Source organism: Alosa alosa, chromosome 7 (genome assembly GCF_017589495.1).
Source record: "Alosa alosa isolate M-15738 ecotype Scorff River chromosome 7, AALO_Geno_1.1, whole genome shotgun sequence".
Classification (NCBI taxonomy): Eukaryota; Metazoa; Chordata; class Actinopteri; order Clupeiformes; family Clupeidae; genus Alosa; species Alosa alosa.
In genome coordinates, this window is record NC_063195.1 from 32,841,352 (window position 1) to 32,857,126 (window position 15,775).

A 15,775-nucleotide genomic window follows, 5' to 3' on the forward strand; every position below is an offset into this window, starting at 1 on the left:
TCATCTGTGCTGTCTTTGATTGAATGTGCACCGTGTCCTAACGAGGTATACTTACAGTTCTACTGTAAGGTTTATTTTTGTAAGGCTTCCGGAGTGGATTTGGGGCTGTTCTGGGGCTCAGTGCCCATGCATTCGGAAATAATCGTGACTGGAAGTTTTTTTTTTTTTTTTCGACTGCCGAATAGACTGACCAAAAATAGTCAGTGGCCTTGCTTGGCGGCCCCACTGATTGTGTTTGGTTCCTGTCTGACCACTGCAGACATTCTGAGGAAGAAGCAGCTAGGTAGCGATGGCCGTCTGGGTGTCTGGGCCAGGCTCATTAATTTGGCATATGGAGGGGGGAAAAGACATTTTTGATTGACAGTTGGTGAAATATTAAAGGGAGCTGTCTTCCCTGGGATTGGGGGATGACCTGTTGGGCAGGATGCAGAAGTCTTTGCCTGCAGCAGGAGTCTCCTCAGCTGCCTGCCTCAATGAGAGAGAGAGAGAGAGAGAGAGAGAGAGAGAGAAGGGAGACAGAAGATAGAGAAATGAAAACGCTGATAGATTAGTGTTGGGGAGAAGAGAAGCATATGCAGGAGAGAGAGGGAGAAGAGGACATGGGAAGGAGAAAAAGAGAGGGATGGAGCTAGAAATAGTGAGAGGGGAGACCCACAGTCCATCAATAACACTTAGGAGTCTGACAGGCGAGGCAGGGGTGCAAACACAAAGATGTGCGCGCCTGACAGTTTTCCCTTCTTCAGCTTTTTAAGGAGTGCTGTAATTGAATTGTACCCATGTCCTCTCCCTCTCCATCTCTGTCATGGGCATCTCTTTATCTCTTACTCTTGTGAACTCACTCACTCAGTCACACACAGACGCACACACACACAGACACACAGACACACACACAGAGAGACACACACAGACACACACACAGACACAGAGACACACACACACACACACACAGAGACACACACACACAGAGACACACACACACACACTAGGGGCTTTCTCTGCGCCCACATGAGAATACTCTGTCCTTTGGCCAGTTCTGATTGCAGAGAGCACAGACTGTTGTGTCTGCTGCTAAGAGAAGGAGTCAAAACAATAGTTCGACCCAGAGGTCACCGTGTCTGAAAGGCCGTGGTGTTTTCACAACAGCTTGGCTGCTGCAGAAGCAGGGCTTTTGAGGAGCGCACACTTTGTTCCCTGCTTGCTTTCAGCTCCCCAGAGGCACCCAGTGAGGAGTGTGTGACCCTAGTATGGTGCGCTGAGCAGGTTCATCATGACTTCCTGTGGCAGAAGGCAATGCTGAGTGGCTGAGGAGCTGATGAGGGGGGGGGGGTGGGGGTTTGTTCCGGAGTCATAAAAGATTTAGGAGGAAGTCAAAGCGGGGAGTCCCCTATAAGCCTCGCTTTGACAATGTAGCATGGCCTGATACACGCAACTCTGGAGCTTACATAAGCCTCAGAGAACCACAACAAGCACAGTCTTGTGTACACACAGTCACACTGTGTGTGTGTGCGTGCGTGTGCGTGTGCGTGTGCGCGCGCCTGTGTGTGCGCCTGTGTGTGCGTGGGGGTGTATGAAGGATGTGTCTGCTTCATACCACTGCATCCTCTGTGTCTTTTCAATTATACACAGTTGGTTGGCTGCTAAATATCTCATCACTCAAAGCACACATGGACATTATGCACAGTCTTCAATTCTATCTTTATCATATCTCTTTCTCTCTTTCTCTCTTTCTTTCTTTCTCTCTTTCAAATCTCTTTCTTTGTTATCTCTCCTCTCTTTCTTTCTCTCTCTCTCTCTCTCTCTCTCTCTCTCAATCAACTCCCCATAGTTTTCAGGGTTAAACCCTGTCATAAAGACCTGAAAGACCAGAAATGCAAATCTATTCCCCATATTTGACTGTGAAGCCCATTTATTTCTCTATTCAAATGCAAATACCCCCATGATTGCTTCAAACCCTACATCATTACAGATATTATAAACACAAAAAGAAAGGAAAATAAAAAAACGTTCTTCACTCCATGGTGTGTTTTGATAGGTTCATTTAGCCCGCACAGTCCTTTGATGGCTCAGATCCATGTGGAATGTAGGTGTCTAGAGGGGGAGACTCACTGGAGCCATTTGCTTTTTATCAGCTTGATCTGCTCCAAATGTGTGGCCCTTTCATGTGTTTGTGTAGGATAGACAGAGAGAGTAGAGAGAGCTGCAGTGGTCCAGGAGGCCTGCTGTTTGGGGAGGCAGGAGCCTTTGGGTTTTGTCCTGAATGACAAAAGCGCACTTTTCATGAGTTTGTGAGCCTAAGACCTTGATGAGTGTTGGGTTGTGGATCTGTGTGGTCTTTGACTTTGTGTGTATGTGTGAGTTTTTGTCAGATGGACCTCTCTCTCTCTCTCTCTCTCTCTCTCTCTCTCTCTCTCTCTCTCTCTCTCTCTCTCTCTCTCTCTGTTTTTGCTGCTTTTGCTCTTTAAAAACAGCCTCCCGTTTCTCTAGCTCCATCTCTCATGAATAATTGATGATCAGTTGATGGATGCATTGCCCCCATACAAGGCAGCAGGCTCCAAAGTTTGATCTTTTTCTTTCTCTCTCCCTCTCTCTCTCCCTCTCTCTCTCTCTCTCTCTCTCTCTCTCTCTCTCTCTCTTCTCTTTATGTGTGTGTGCACCAGGGTCAGTGCAATGACTGTAGTCCCCTCGGATTGCTCTTACGAATTAGTGTCACTCAAAAAAAAAATTTGCTGCAATTAAATTATAGCCTAATATCCCAGCTGAAAACACTGTCATGGTGATTGTCATGGTAATTTGTAGGATTACAATATGCTAATATGTTAATTACTGTGGATGTTTTTGCATGCTCCATCCTGTCTCCACTCTGGAGACGTATTTGCCATAAGGATTATATTGCAGTACACAACCCTGCGCAGTAGGAATGTATTACCTGATACTGTGATTTGTTGGGTAGACTCCTAAGCAGCAATGTTTTTATTAGATGGATAGTCTGTGTTTCATTGCATGGGAGCTATATATCATTTAAACAAGCACAAGAGAATCAAGGAAACAAAGAAGGAACAATGCTACGACCAGTTGTGACATGGGAATTGGCCCATTCGTTCTGCTACATTTGACAGCAGCTCTTTGAAGTCATACAATGGATTCACATATATTTACCCTTGTGTTACAAGATAAAGGTATGCTCTGTCTACACCTATCTGTGCCAAGCTATATTTCTTTTGTTTACCACCGAGAGAAATATCTCAAGCTCTCGAAAACAAACTTGATGCGCTAAAATTACATGGTTCATCACACCTGTTCATTTCACTTAATTCTTAATCTTTGCTAAACTGAACCCACTGACATGTCTTAAGGGGGCCCAATTAGTCAATGCAAAAGTAGCTCATTTGGATTTGTTATGAAGTGGCCTTGAGCTGTAGACAAGTGAAGTGTGCAGAGTAGTGTGGTTTAATTCACACCTGACAGTGCAGTGGGCTGAACCCTCACTGCTCCTATTATTCTCAGAGAGGGGAGAGATGGAGAGCAGGACAGAGAGTGAGAACGAGAGAGAGAAAGAAAATGAGAAAGTGAAATTAAATGAAATGGAGAGAGTGGAGGAGAGAGGGGAGAGGTGAGGAGAGTTGGCCAGATAGACGGGCTGGGCGAGTGGTTGTGTGTGTGTGTGGGGGGGAGCTCCGTGGGGGCCCCTGCTGTCTCCTGGCTGGCAGCTCCGTGGAGAGGCTCTCGGCCCTGGGCCCCTGCCATCACACCGCATCCAATTACCTTACACCACCCAGCCAGCACACACCACACCACCCCGCCCGCACCCCACGGTACAGCCACACTGGACCAGCGCACACCGAATCCATTTTAAAGCAGAACCCTCAGAACAGAGATGATGACATGATGATGAGGATTTTCTAAATCCTTGTGTGTGTGTGTGTGTGGGGAGGTTGTTTGTGGGTTGTGTGTGGGTGTGTTTATTAGGAGTGAGTTCAAACTAATTGCAGTTTTTTCATTTTATACTGAGCATACACTCCTAAGTGTTTCAAGCAAGTGTTTTGAGTGCTTATGAGGAGAAAAATATCTCTCCTTTTTAAATAATGGAGCACCAGTTTCAATAGACAGCAGTGTAATCTAATTTCCAGGGAAGTATCATTGCAGCTTTCATCATTAAATGAAAATATATTTCTCCATGGTTTTTGGTGTTTGTGTGTGTGCCTGCGTGTGCATCAAGGCTGCGCTTGTGCCATTTTTTTGCAATTTGCAAGTTTGTGTGTACATGTAAGCATTTAAGTGCGTGTTTGCATGTGTGTTTTTTTCTCTGGGTGCCTAGTCGCACCTAGCCAGGCGGTGTGTGTGGGTGTGTGGCATCGCTGCCATTGCGTGACTCAGAACGTTGACGGGCGGCCGGCCGGCGTCTGATTTCTGTTGCAGCAGAAGCGGCCAGGCTCAGCCTTTGGCACTTTTAAACACAGAAAGCATTTTAGCACTTTGCGGCTTGAGCGGTTTTTCGCGGCATTTTTCTCTGCGAAGAGGCTGCAAGCTGGCCATGTGAAACAACACAGGACTCATTTAATCCTGCTGGTGTGACCGCAGCAGTGGACAGCAGAACTTGTCCAGTGAAGCTGTGTGCAGCTTCACAAACAGAGTGGAACTCTAACGAAGTTCTGCTGAATGGTAGTTGTGTAAGTATTTCTGAGCATATTTGGAGTGAGAGGATTCTTATCATTTTTGGAGTCTAAATGTATTTTGCGGCATTTTTTAAAAATGTTTTGCTCAAGTGATTCGTTTTGATTAGTTTTTCACAGAGTCTACACACAGTATGAAATTGCTAGTCCACAGAAAGTTCATTATTTTATATGAAGGCTTTCCCAGGAGTGTTTGCCTGCATCTTGACCCCAGTCTACTGAATTAAGTCCTCACTCATGGCTGTTGCTGTTTGAAGACATTTTTTGCAGTTTCTTGACTGAACTAAATGAGCAATGGATGCTTTATCAGATAAGATAATTACCTTGTATCAGATAATTACCTTGTAAGACTATGCTCAGATGCTTCCTTTGAGTTTGTGCTTCCTACACCAGACCAACAACTCTAATACTGTGCACTCAATAAGCTTGTTATTACATAGTATGTTGTAATTACATAGTCGTTACACCTTAGTAGAGTAGCTAGCGTTGAGCATACAGTAGAGTAGTCTCAACAGGTGACACCTTGGAGGTGATTGAGTAGTGTTGCATTGATGTATAGATCTGTTGCTCCTAGACATCTCCTGCCATGGCAGAGTCTCACCAGAGTCCGTTTTTAGCGGAGATGTGCTGGGCCATCAGGGGAACAGCAGCCCCTCAGGGCAGGCTGGGGAGAAGGCTGTGCTGCTTATTCATTATTAACCACATTAAACCCGCTCTCTGCGTCCTTCAATGGCAGTGTAGAGCATTCGGCCTCTCTGCTACCCAGCCTGCTGCAGAGGACTTTAAAGCCCCACTGTCCCCCGCCACTGTCCCCCGCCACTGTCCCCCGCCACTGCCCCCCACCACTGCCCCCGCTCGCTTTATGGGTCGAGTGTGTCACTGTGACCTTCAGCACCTGTCTGCAGTATACTGCTGCTGGGAGGCTTATGACGCCAAAACAACAGCACCTCTTAATGTCCAATTTCCTCTCCGTCCTTTCCTGTCCTTCTCCTCCCTGTCTGTCTTCTGCTCTCGCTTCTGTTCACTCCTCTTTTCCCTCTCCTCTCGTTCACTCCTCTTTTCACTCTCCTCTTGTTTATGACCTGCTCATCATTGTTTCTCTCAGGTCATGGGTCTGACTTCTCATCTCTCTGAATGATCCTCTCACCATCTCTCTTAGTTTCTCTTCCTCCTCTTCTGTACTCTGTGTCCTGTTCTCTGTGACTAGCTTTATCTAATTCTGTACTCTTGTGTCTTGTTCTGCGTGACTAGCTTTAGCTAATTTGGTAGTTAACTTTCCTCCTACACAGCGTGTTGTATTTTAGCTTCTTTTGTTCTTGTGCTCACAGTTTTCTCTGGCTGTTTACTTGGCCTGTCCTCTGGGTTTTTGCTCTGAATTATTTCTTATTTCTTCCTTCTGCTCTCTCTCTCTCTCTCTCTCTCTCCCCCCTCCCTCCCTCCCTCTCTCTCTCTCTCTCTCTCTCCCTCCCTCCCTCCCTCCCTCCCGTTCAAACTGTTGTACGTGTCTGGTTTTGTATTCATGCCTGTCTCTGTCTGTCTCTAACTGTGTGTCCATGTCTCTCTTGGTCCTAGGTGGCGGCCATCAACCCAAACCACCCTCTGGCTCAGATGCCTCTGCCCCCCTCCATGAAAAATTGCATCCAGCTGGCAGCGTGTGAGGCCACTGAGCTGCTGCCCATGAACCCTGACCTCCCCGCTGACCTCTTCACCTCCTGCCTCACCACGCCCATCAAGATCGCCCTGCGCTGGTAACACACACACACACACACACACACACACACACACACACACACACACACACACACACACACACACACACACTGCACATATTGGCACACGTTACCATTAAGAATGCCATTAGTGCTTCAGCCACAAGAATTACATAAGCATACTGTAGATGTGTATACACAAACACATATACATACACACCATACCCATTGTGTGCATTCTCACATGACATAATCCAACATCCCTGTAAAGATGACAGTTCTGATCTGAGGCCTGTAAAATGATTACACCGTCTATGCCGTCCCTGTAAAGATGACCCTCAGCATTGCAGATTTCTGATTTGAGGCCTGTAAATGACTACACCGTCTATGCCGTCCCTGCTCTTTGTTTGCAAGTTTTGCATCCACTGCACTTCCAGACTCTTGTTGTATACATCAAGACAGCTTTGATTTGTAGACATTGCACATAGGGTGCTCAAACACATGAACACGTACACCTACACACGCATATCCATACACTTTAAACACACCTCTCTAAATGACCTTTTTCTTGTTTTAGGTATGTTTTATTGTCCATAAATAATTAATGTAGAATGCTTCAAACCATACATAGAAGCCATGTGCCCTCATTCGCAACCTTTTCCCACGCACATGGCTAAAATATGCAGTCTGACTTCATTAAAATGTGTCCCTATACACCATCCACTTTCACCATGCACATGCTCACACATAAACACATCATGAACATTCTAATGGTTTGTTTACATGTGCCTATGCAGGCAGTATTTTTACGGTTGCATCACCATAAGTCATTATCATAATGTACACATACTCATTAGCGTGCCCTAGATGGATGAAGAATGTGCAATGTACATAACAGTAGCGTCCTCCAAAGTGAAACTGTGACCCTGCCAGCGGACACCGGACGCTGTGTGACGTGCTACAGGTGAGACGAGGCCCAGCGTTGGTTAGGGCACCTCTGGCTCTTGCACGGTAATCCAGACTGATTTCATCAGCGTCTTCCTTCAGTCCCGTAGGCAGACTGGCACCAGTGCACCTCACTTCAAACACTGAATGATCTCCCCCTTTGTCCTCATGTCTTCCATGTTCCTGTGCATGCATCTACCCCAGATACAATATGTAAGGCGCTTCATAAAAGGAGCTCTTTTGTTAGATTCTCCCTCCCTGTGCATTATGCATGGAATGAACAGGTTGTAGCATGGGGAACTAGGCCACTGATTAGGGATATCTTTGATGCAGACCATTTTTAAAAAATGAAGCAGTTCTGTTAAGTAGTGAAACATGTGGCATTGGAACATGAGTTCTGAACTTGTTGTGGGTTGGCCAGTCAGATAAATATATGGAGGGTGCGATTGATTGTGATGGGTACATGCTGTGAATGTAAGTACTGTTCATTTCCCCAATTACATGCTGTGAATGTAAGTACTGTTCATTTCCCCAATTACAGTTTATCATACAGGATTCCAGAAAATAGGTTGTTATGCCTGAAAAGTCCCCTCAAGGATGTGGGTGCAACTAACCAGAAGAATATTAATGTTGAATATTTTAGAAGCATGTGTGTTTGTGTGTGTGTGTGAGATCAGGTATGTGTGTGTGTGTGTGTGTGTGTGTGTGTGTCTGTGTCTGTGTGTGTGTGTGTGTGTGAGATCGATCAGGTGTGTGTGTGTGTGAGTGTCCTTGGCTATTAGGGTGAATTGAGGTCTCTGCTCACCATCCTGCCTGTCACCTGAGATATACTGTACACCACAGCCTGTGGGACTAGTTTCATACGCACAGCGAGATTACGTGTTGAGCCCCTCATCGATCCAGAGTGTGGCCTCTGTAAAATGTGCTTTCTGTCTGCTTCTCATTCACTTTTCGTCCTTTTTGTCCTTTGTCTCTCACCGTCCTCTCCATCCTCCTCTTTCCTACCTTCTCTTGTCCTTGTCATCAATTCTGTATGACCATACTCCATTCCTGCCCATGTGTTTATTTAACTGCCCTCGACACTAGTCCCTCTCGTCCGCCTTCACGTTCCCTTTCCCCCTCTTCTCTTCTCTTCTCTCCTCCTTTTCATTTCTGTGGAGGATGATCTAGCACGTCCGCTCTCCTGGCATTCTTGCATGTAGGTTAGGCCCGCCGAGGTCAGAAACTCCACATGAAGGCGAGAGCGAGCACGAAGCAGATAATTGGAGGCAGGCCAGTTTACAGATTCTTCATCACGCCACCACGCGCGCTCTGTTTGTCCCTCTCGGGCCTCCTGCTCTGTGGGCAGACGTCACGCGTGATTGACATGGCAGGCTCGGGTGCAAAAAACACTCATCCCGTCTCTACTCCCCAGCCAGGCTGGAGCGCTCTCTCCACCTTCCACTTTCACTCTCACAGCACACACACACACACACACACACAACACACACACACACACACACACACACACACACACACACACACACACACACACACACGCTCGCGCCCGCTCTTTGAGGCGCCTACTTCAGGCTCTCTTTTCAATTTGCACTACAGAGTGGAGTGGGTGTTAATTGCACGTGTCGGCGCAAAAGAGTGGGGGTCAAGGATTGCTTCATTATTCATTTCATGGAAAAAAAAGAAAGTTAAGAGAGAAGGATTGATTAGAATGATAAGAGAGCGGGGGAGTTTGAGGGGAGGATGAAGGGAGGGAGGGAGGAGAGGCTGTTGAAAGGAAGAGGGGCAGCTGAGGCTGAGGAGTGGATGACAAGGAGTCACGACTGTTCCGGTTCTCTGAGGGAAGGTCACTTTTTGGCCCCCTCCTGTTTTCCCCGTGTTCCGCTAAATTGCTACACATTCCGAGTTCAGGTCCGTTCAGGCTCCCCACCTAGAAGTCTGTCAATACTTATGCAAGTCGTTACACTTGATTGAAGCAACATCTGTTTCGCCAGAACTTTGTACTGGCGTAGGCTAAGCCCTTCAACTTTAATGACTGGCAACTCTGAAAGACAAAAGGCTCTCATCAAGAATTCTGCTGTTCAGAAACAACTTCGGGGTTCAAAGGGATTTAATAAATGAAGGTAATAAAACTTTGTTTGAATGGTTTAGAAAATGCAGCCTCTTTAAATGTGAAGAATGGCACATTCTGGTATTTACTTTGAATATTTTTTTAGAGTGAATTACTCAGCCTGTTTGAAAAGCTTTCCTGCTCTGGAAAATTCCATCTGCCATCACATGGCATGAAGAATCAAAGTGCAGTATAGACATGTACCCCCACAATGCAGGAGCGAGGGGTGGGGTTGCACAGACGCAGTTCCGAGCACTGATTAATGTAATTTAATCAGACCGTGGTAATGTTATTGCAGTTTGACTGGTTCTGGCTGTAACTTCCAATAACGATTTTGAAGTCCAAACAAAACACAGGTCTTCCCCTTCCCTTTATGATTAGATTATACCTACATCTAGGCGTGAGTGCACTCTCTATCAAGTTACTTGCATGGCAAATTAAAAATTCATGCATTGATATAGAGATTCTTTACAGTGAATGTGCGTTTAAATGCTGCCTTTGAGGGTTTTGACAGCCCTAGTATTTATGTTCAATGAGCCATACAGTGTTGGGTGGAGAGCCGTCCTTATAGCCTGCAGAGGTGCGAGCATTAGTTTCAGCTGACACGAGCGAAACGGCTTAAGTGCCCTCTGTCTGGGCAAAATATGAAGATTTTTTGCAAGCCCAACAAAGTGCATATACGTTATGAATCACTGTTGATGTGTCTGTCGAAGAAAAACCCAGGGCATATTGCCATGTGCTTTGGCAAGTCAGGAAGGACCAGCTCTCTTCTCTCCTTCCCTTTCTATCCTTCCCTTTGTTTTTCTCTTCCACCTCTTCCCTTCCCTTCTCTCTCTGTCGTTCGTCCTCCCCTCTCGTGGTGTTCCAGATCGGCTCCTCCATGCCTCCTGCAGTGGCATGCTTGTTCCCCATGATTACATTCAGCCCCATAGTGTGAGGCAGGGAGTGCGTGTTTATGTGTCCTCAATGCCGCATTCACCTCAGCTTTTAAAGCTGAATTAAACATGCCACTTACAAGATAAGAGGGGATGCAGCGGAAGGAAGAGAAGGATGAGGAATGAGGGAGAGAGAGAGCGCGAGAGAGGGGGATGTGTGTGTGTGTGTGTGTGTGTGTGTGTGTGTGTGTGAGGGGGAGAAGCAATGCAGTGTGCAGTGGAGCAGAAAATCGTTGGGGATGGAGCCCTGTCTTAGAGGGATTTCCCCAGCGATGTGAGGCAGAGGGTGGGAAAGGTGGTTCCTCTCGGGGTGTGGGGGTGTGGGGGAGAACAAAGATGGAGGGGGGCGGACGGGGGTTCCTTTGCCTGTCAGTCTCCAGGCGCTCCCCGCCAGTGTGGGTGTGCACAGCTCCTGCTGCTCTCCACGTCAGAGCCACGAGCAAGGGAGCGGCAGGGGGTTTGGGCTGAATGAGAACAAGAGGAGGGCGAGGTGGCTCCCTCCACGCGATCGGGACGCCACATGGCTGAGCTCCCATCAAACTTTAATGGCCACGGATCAGAGGAGGCCTCACCCACGCCCAGCGGGGTCCGCCCCAGAGGAAGGGCCAAGCGGGACTGCGTCCTGCAGCGTCACTGTGGAAGCCAGCACACTGGTGGACAAGAGGAAGGGCCAAGCGGGACTGCGTCCTACAGCATCACTGTGGAAGACAGCACGCTGGTGGACAAGAGGAAGGGAATGCAGTTTTGTGTATTCGTTTTTTAGTCCATTCATTTCAAAAGGTAACATTTTCACAAGTTAGGAAGGCTTCTCCCGGGCGAGCCGCTTGGACATCAGCCCAGAACACGCAGGAGAAAAAGACAGATGAGCAGCGGCATCTTCAAAGTCTTGCTTTTCCAAGTATTGCACAACTTTCAGTTATGAGATTTAACAATTCCAAAACGTGGCTCTAAATCAGTGAGCTTGTACGTATACACACACACACACACACATACAGAGTTGCACATTGTCTTCTCCCCTCGTTCTCCTGGCACTGATCTAACAGGCACAGATGGCCACTTGTTCATCCATCTCCACCTCTCTTGCGTCTCCTCTCTGTTTATCTGTCCCCTGTTCTGCTCTCTCTCCATCCTCATACTTGATTTATAGTTTTCTCCATTCTCTCACTGAATCTGTTCTGTCCATAACATCATCATAACATCAGGGGTAGTGGGGAAGCCCTATAGTGCAGCCCACGCACGCAGACCCTCCCTCCCTCTCTCTGTTTTTTTCTCTCGTTTCTTTCTTGCTTTCTCCCTCTCACTCTCTCTCTCTCTCTTTCCCTTTCCCTCTCTTTTTTTTCTCTCACACACACACACACACACACACTTGGAGTCTGGTTGGATGTCTTCTGATAGGCCACACCTGATACATTTTTAATGGCTGCCTTGTCAGGCTGTGATGGTTCATGGACCCCTCATGAAACCCCCCCCCCCCGGGCAGGCCGAGCACACAGCCTTCTAGTGTATCCCCACATAGCCCCCCTCCCCCATCAGCAGCCTCAGCAGGCCCACTGAGGGCTCTTACATAACGGCCTCTACTGTACATGCGCTGCATGTTCAAACAGCCAGCTCTTGCCAGCCACTGAAATCTGCCAACGCACTGTTTTTTTCCCTCCCTTTCCCATTTTCCTTGTGTTTAATTCAGATCAGCTCATGAGATCCTGCCTCTGCCATGCATACCAAGTGGCCAAGGTCATGCAATGTTGTGAGGGTTGCATGCGTGTGCATAATTAGGCTTCTGGGTAAATGTTGAAATACGAGGGTTTCACTGACTGCAGTGTTTGGATGTAGACTTGCCTGTATCCACGTTCAGCTGTGTGTGTGCTACGGGTAGAGCTGATTCCCTCATAGGATTTCGCCTCTCGCTGTTGGTTAATGTGTCGCTCCAGGGCAAAGACCGCAGTGGTGTGGTGTGAGGACTGCGGTTTCTGCCGAGCGGTCACTTGGCAGGGGCAAGAAGGGCGGCCAAGGCAGGTTTATTTATATTTGCACATTTTATGCACAAAGGCACCACAGATGTGATCCAGGGCCTCTGGAGGTGAGTGGTGGGTTAACTGAAGTTGAGTTGTGAGGAGGGGTGGAGGGAACGAGGGAGGACAGGGGAGTTGTGAGGAGGGGTGGAGGGAACGAGGGAGGACAGGGGAGTTGTGAGGAGGGGTGGAGGGAACGAGGGAGGACAGGGGAGTTGTGAGGAGGGGGATTGGAGACCTAATGAGCTGCATCAGATGAGACAGTCTGGAGGGACGCGGAGGCTTTTACTTCTGAGCCTGATGAATGCACGCACAAGCACACATGCTGTGCACACACACACACACACATGCACACACACATGCACGCACACACACATGCACGCACACACACACACACACACACACACACACACATGCACATACACACACACACGCATGTATACACACACACACACACACACACACACACACACACACACACACACACACACACACACATGTATACACACACACACATGCATGTATACACACCAGGGCTTTGAACCAGAATTTTTTCCCAATTGGTTCGTTCCGAACAGAAACCGTATTTTAACGTTTCCGGTTTTCGGTTCAACCCTAAAATTGACGTTCCTGAACCGGTTAGAACAATAAAATCAAGTCCCCGGACCGGTTAATAACGTTCCATGCCAGCTGCAGGACATACAAACAAGCAGGCTGATCATTGGGACTTTAAAATGATATTGTTAGTGTAAGTCTCTATCCTGTCATCAATAAAAATCACTAGGCTACATTATGTAAGCGGCATAACTGTAATTCCGACATGCCTTCATTTTTTTCAGTATTACATGAATTAAGTAAAATGTCTGCCATGTTGTTTATTGGCAAACAACTGAACACATCCATTATAGTCAAGTCATATTTATTTATATAGCACACTTAAACGCAATGTTATTGACCCAAGGTGCTCAGAAATAAAATAAACAGTAATAAAAACAAAAAATAAAGACATAAACGACAAAAAATAAAAATAAATAAATGAAAATACAAAATAAAAAAAAAATAATAATAATAAACAGATTATGATTGTAGATAAAAATAAACATATGGTTACTGAAACTACTACTACTATAGGCCAAGAGAAAGATGTACAGTAAAGATGCCAGTTAATATAATGCAGAAAAAAAAAATAGAAATAAGATTAAATAAATAAAAAAATAAAATTAAAATAAACAACCAAACAAGGGGAGAAATTAATGGACATTATAGGCCAAAGAAAATAGATGGGTCTTTAAATTTGATTTAAAACTACTGATGGTGGGAGAGGACTTAATTTCTATAGGGAGATTGTTCCAGAGTCTAGGGGCAGCAACAGAAAAAGCTCTCACCTTTAGTTTTAAGGGTTGCCTCTGGGACTGATAGGAGAAGTTGTGAGGAAGACCTCAGTGGCCTAGAAGGACAGTAGGAACTTAAAAGGTCACAGATATACTGTGGTGCCATTCCATTTAGGGCTTTGAAAACAAAAAGTAAAACTTTAAAATGAATTCTGTAATTGACAGGTAACCAATGGAGTTGGGCCAGCACAGGACTTATGTGCATATGTTTATTTGTTCCAGTAAAAAGCCTAGCTGCTGCATTTTGGACTAATTGAAGTCTAGCCAGGGTAGATTGGTTCAGACCTAAATACAGAGAGTTACAATAGTCCAGCCTAGATGTAACAAAAGCATGGATTACAGTTTCTAAGTCAGTATATGAGAGCCAGGGCTTTAATTTAGCTATTTGTCTTAGTTGAAAAAAGCTTCCCTTAACCACACTACTGACTTGCTTATTGAAATTCAAAGAGGAATCTAGGAAAACACCTAGATTTCTGACCTCACTGTGGCAATTTACAGCCAGTGGCCCAAGTGCATTTCTTATCTTAGGAACAGAGCTGAGTGGACCAAAGATAATTATCTCTGTTTTCTTTTCATTTAATTGTAAGAAGTTTGCAGCCATCCAACTCTTTATGTCATTAAAGCAGTTAAACAGGCTTTCCAAGGTGCAGGAACTATCGGCTGTTAATGGCAGATAAAATTGAGAGTCATCACCATAGCAGTGATATTGAATGTTATGTTTGTTAAAAATGGAGCCAAGAGGCAGCATATATTGGGAGAATACTACATAGATAGATAGAATTATACTTCTTACATAGCTCAATGGGTGCAAATGACAAATAGGGCAGGCTACATAGGTGTCATAGAGAACTTCAATTGATCAAACCTGGTCAGGGCCCAATCAGTGCACTTGTTTCTCTTATGTCATCAGACAATATAAAACCACAATGGTGTGTGCATAGCTTCTATTGTGAATATTAAACTTATAAAACAATGGCCAAAACCTTGTCAGGGCCCAGAGGGAAATGAAAAAAGATTCTGCCTGTACAGCTGGCGGCAAGCTTCTCTATTACATTTCTCCTGATGAGTGAATGACCGGAAGTCAACCTCACCCAGTCATATTGAACAGAAAAATGTTGTCAAAGAACAAAAAAAATAACGGTATTAACCGGTTACCATTATTTCAGATAAACGATTCTGTTCCGGAACATGAAAAATGTAAAGTTTCTGGTTTTTGTTTTCGTTCCGTGAACCGGCTCAAAGCCTTGATACACACACGCACACATGTATGCACACACACACACACACACACACACACACACACACACACACACACACACACACACACACACACACACACACATATGTACTGTAGACACACGCACACATGTATGCACACACACACACACACACACACACACATATATGTACTGTATGCACACGCACACATGTATGCACACACACACACACACACACACACACACACACACACACACATATGTACCGCAGCACACATAAACACACGCTATCACACAACACACACAATAATAATGCACATACTAATATCTACACATCTGCACACACACGCACACACCTGCACACATCGCATGGTAACACACCTGCACACACCTGCACACATCGCATGGTAACACACTCACACACACACATATGTACTGTATGCACACATCGCATGGTAACACACCTGCACACATCGCATGGTAACACACTCACACACACACATATGTACTGTATGCACACATCGCTGTATGCACACATCGCGATGGTAACACACTCTGCACATCACATGGTACTGTATGTATGCACACATCGCGATGGTAATTGTATGCACACACCTGCACATGGTAACACACCTGCACACATCAATAATGGTGTACTGCGCACACATCGCATGGTAACACACACACACACATATGTACTGTATGCACACATCGCATGGTAACACACTCACACACACACATATGTACTGTATGCACACATCGCATGGTAACACACTCACACACACACATATG

At 45.9% G+C, this 15,775-nt stretch overlaps 1 protein-coding gene across 9 annotated transcripts in view; it reads left to right on the top strand.

Annotated features, from left to right (window-relative positions):
- Positions 1-15,775, top strand: part of rptor (regulatory associated protein of MTOR, complex 1) — a 151,358-nt gene that overhangs the window by 55,423 nt on the left and 80,160 nt on the right. For all 9 annotated transcript variants that reach the window (XM_048247335.1, XM_048247337.1, XM_048247340.1 and 6 more), the window contains exon 7: positions 6,243-6,418. In XM_048247335.1, coding sequence (XP_048103292.1) covers positions 6,243-6,418 — 176 coding nt within the window. The remainder of the gene's footprint in view (positions 1-6,242; positions 6,419-15,775) is intronic.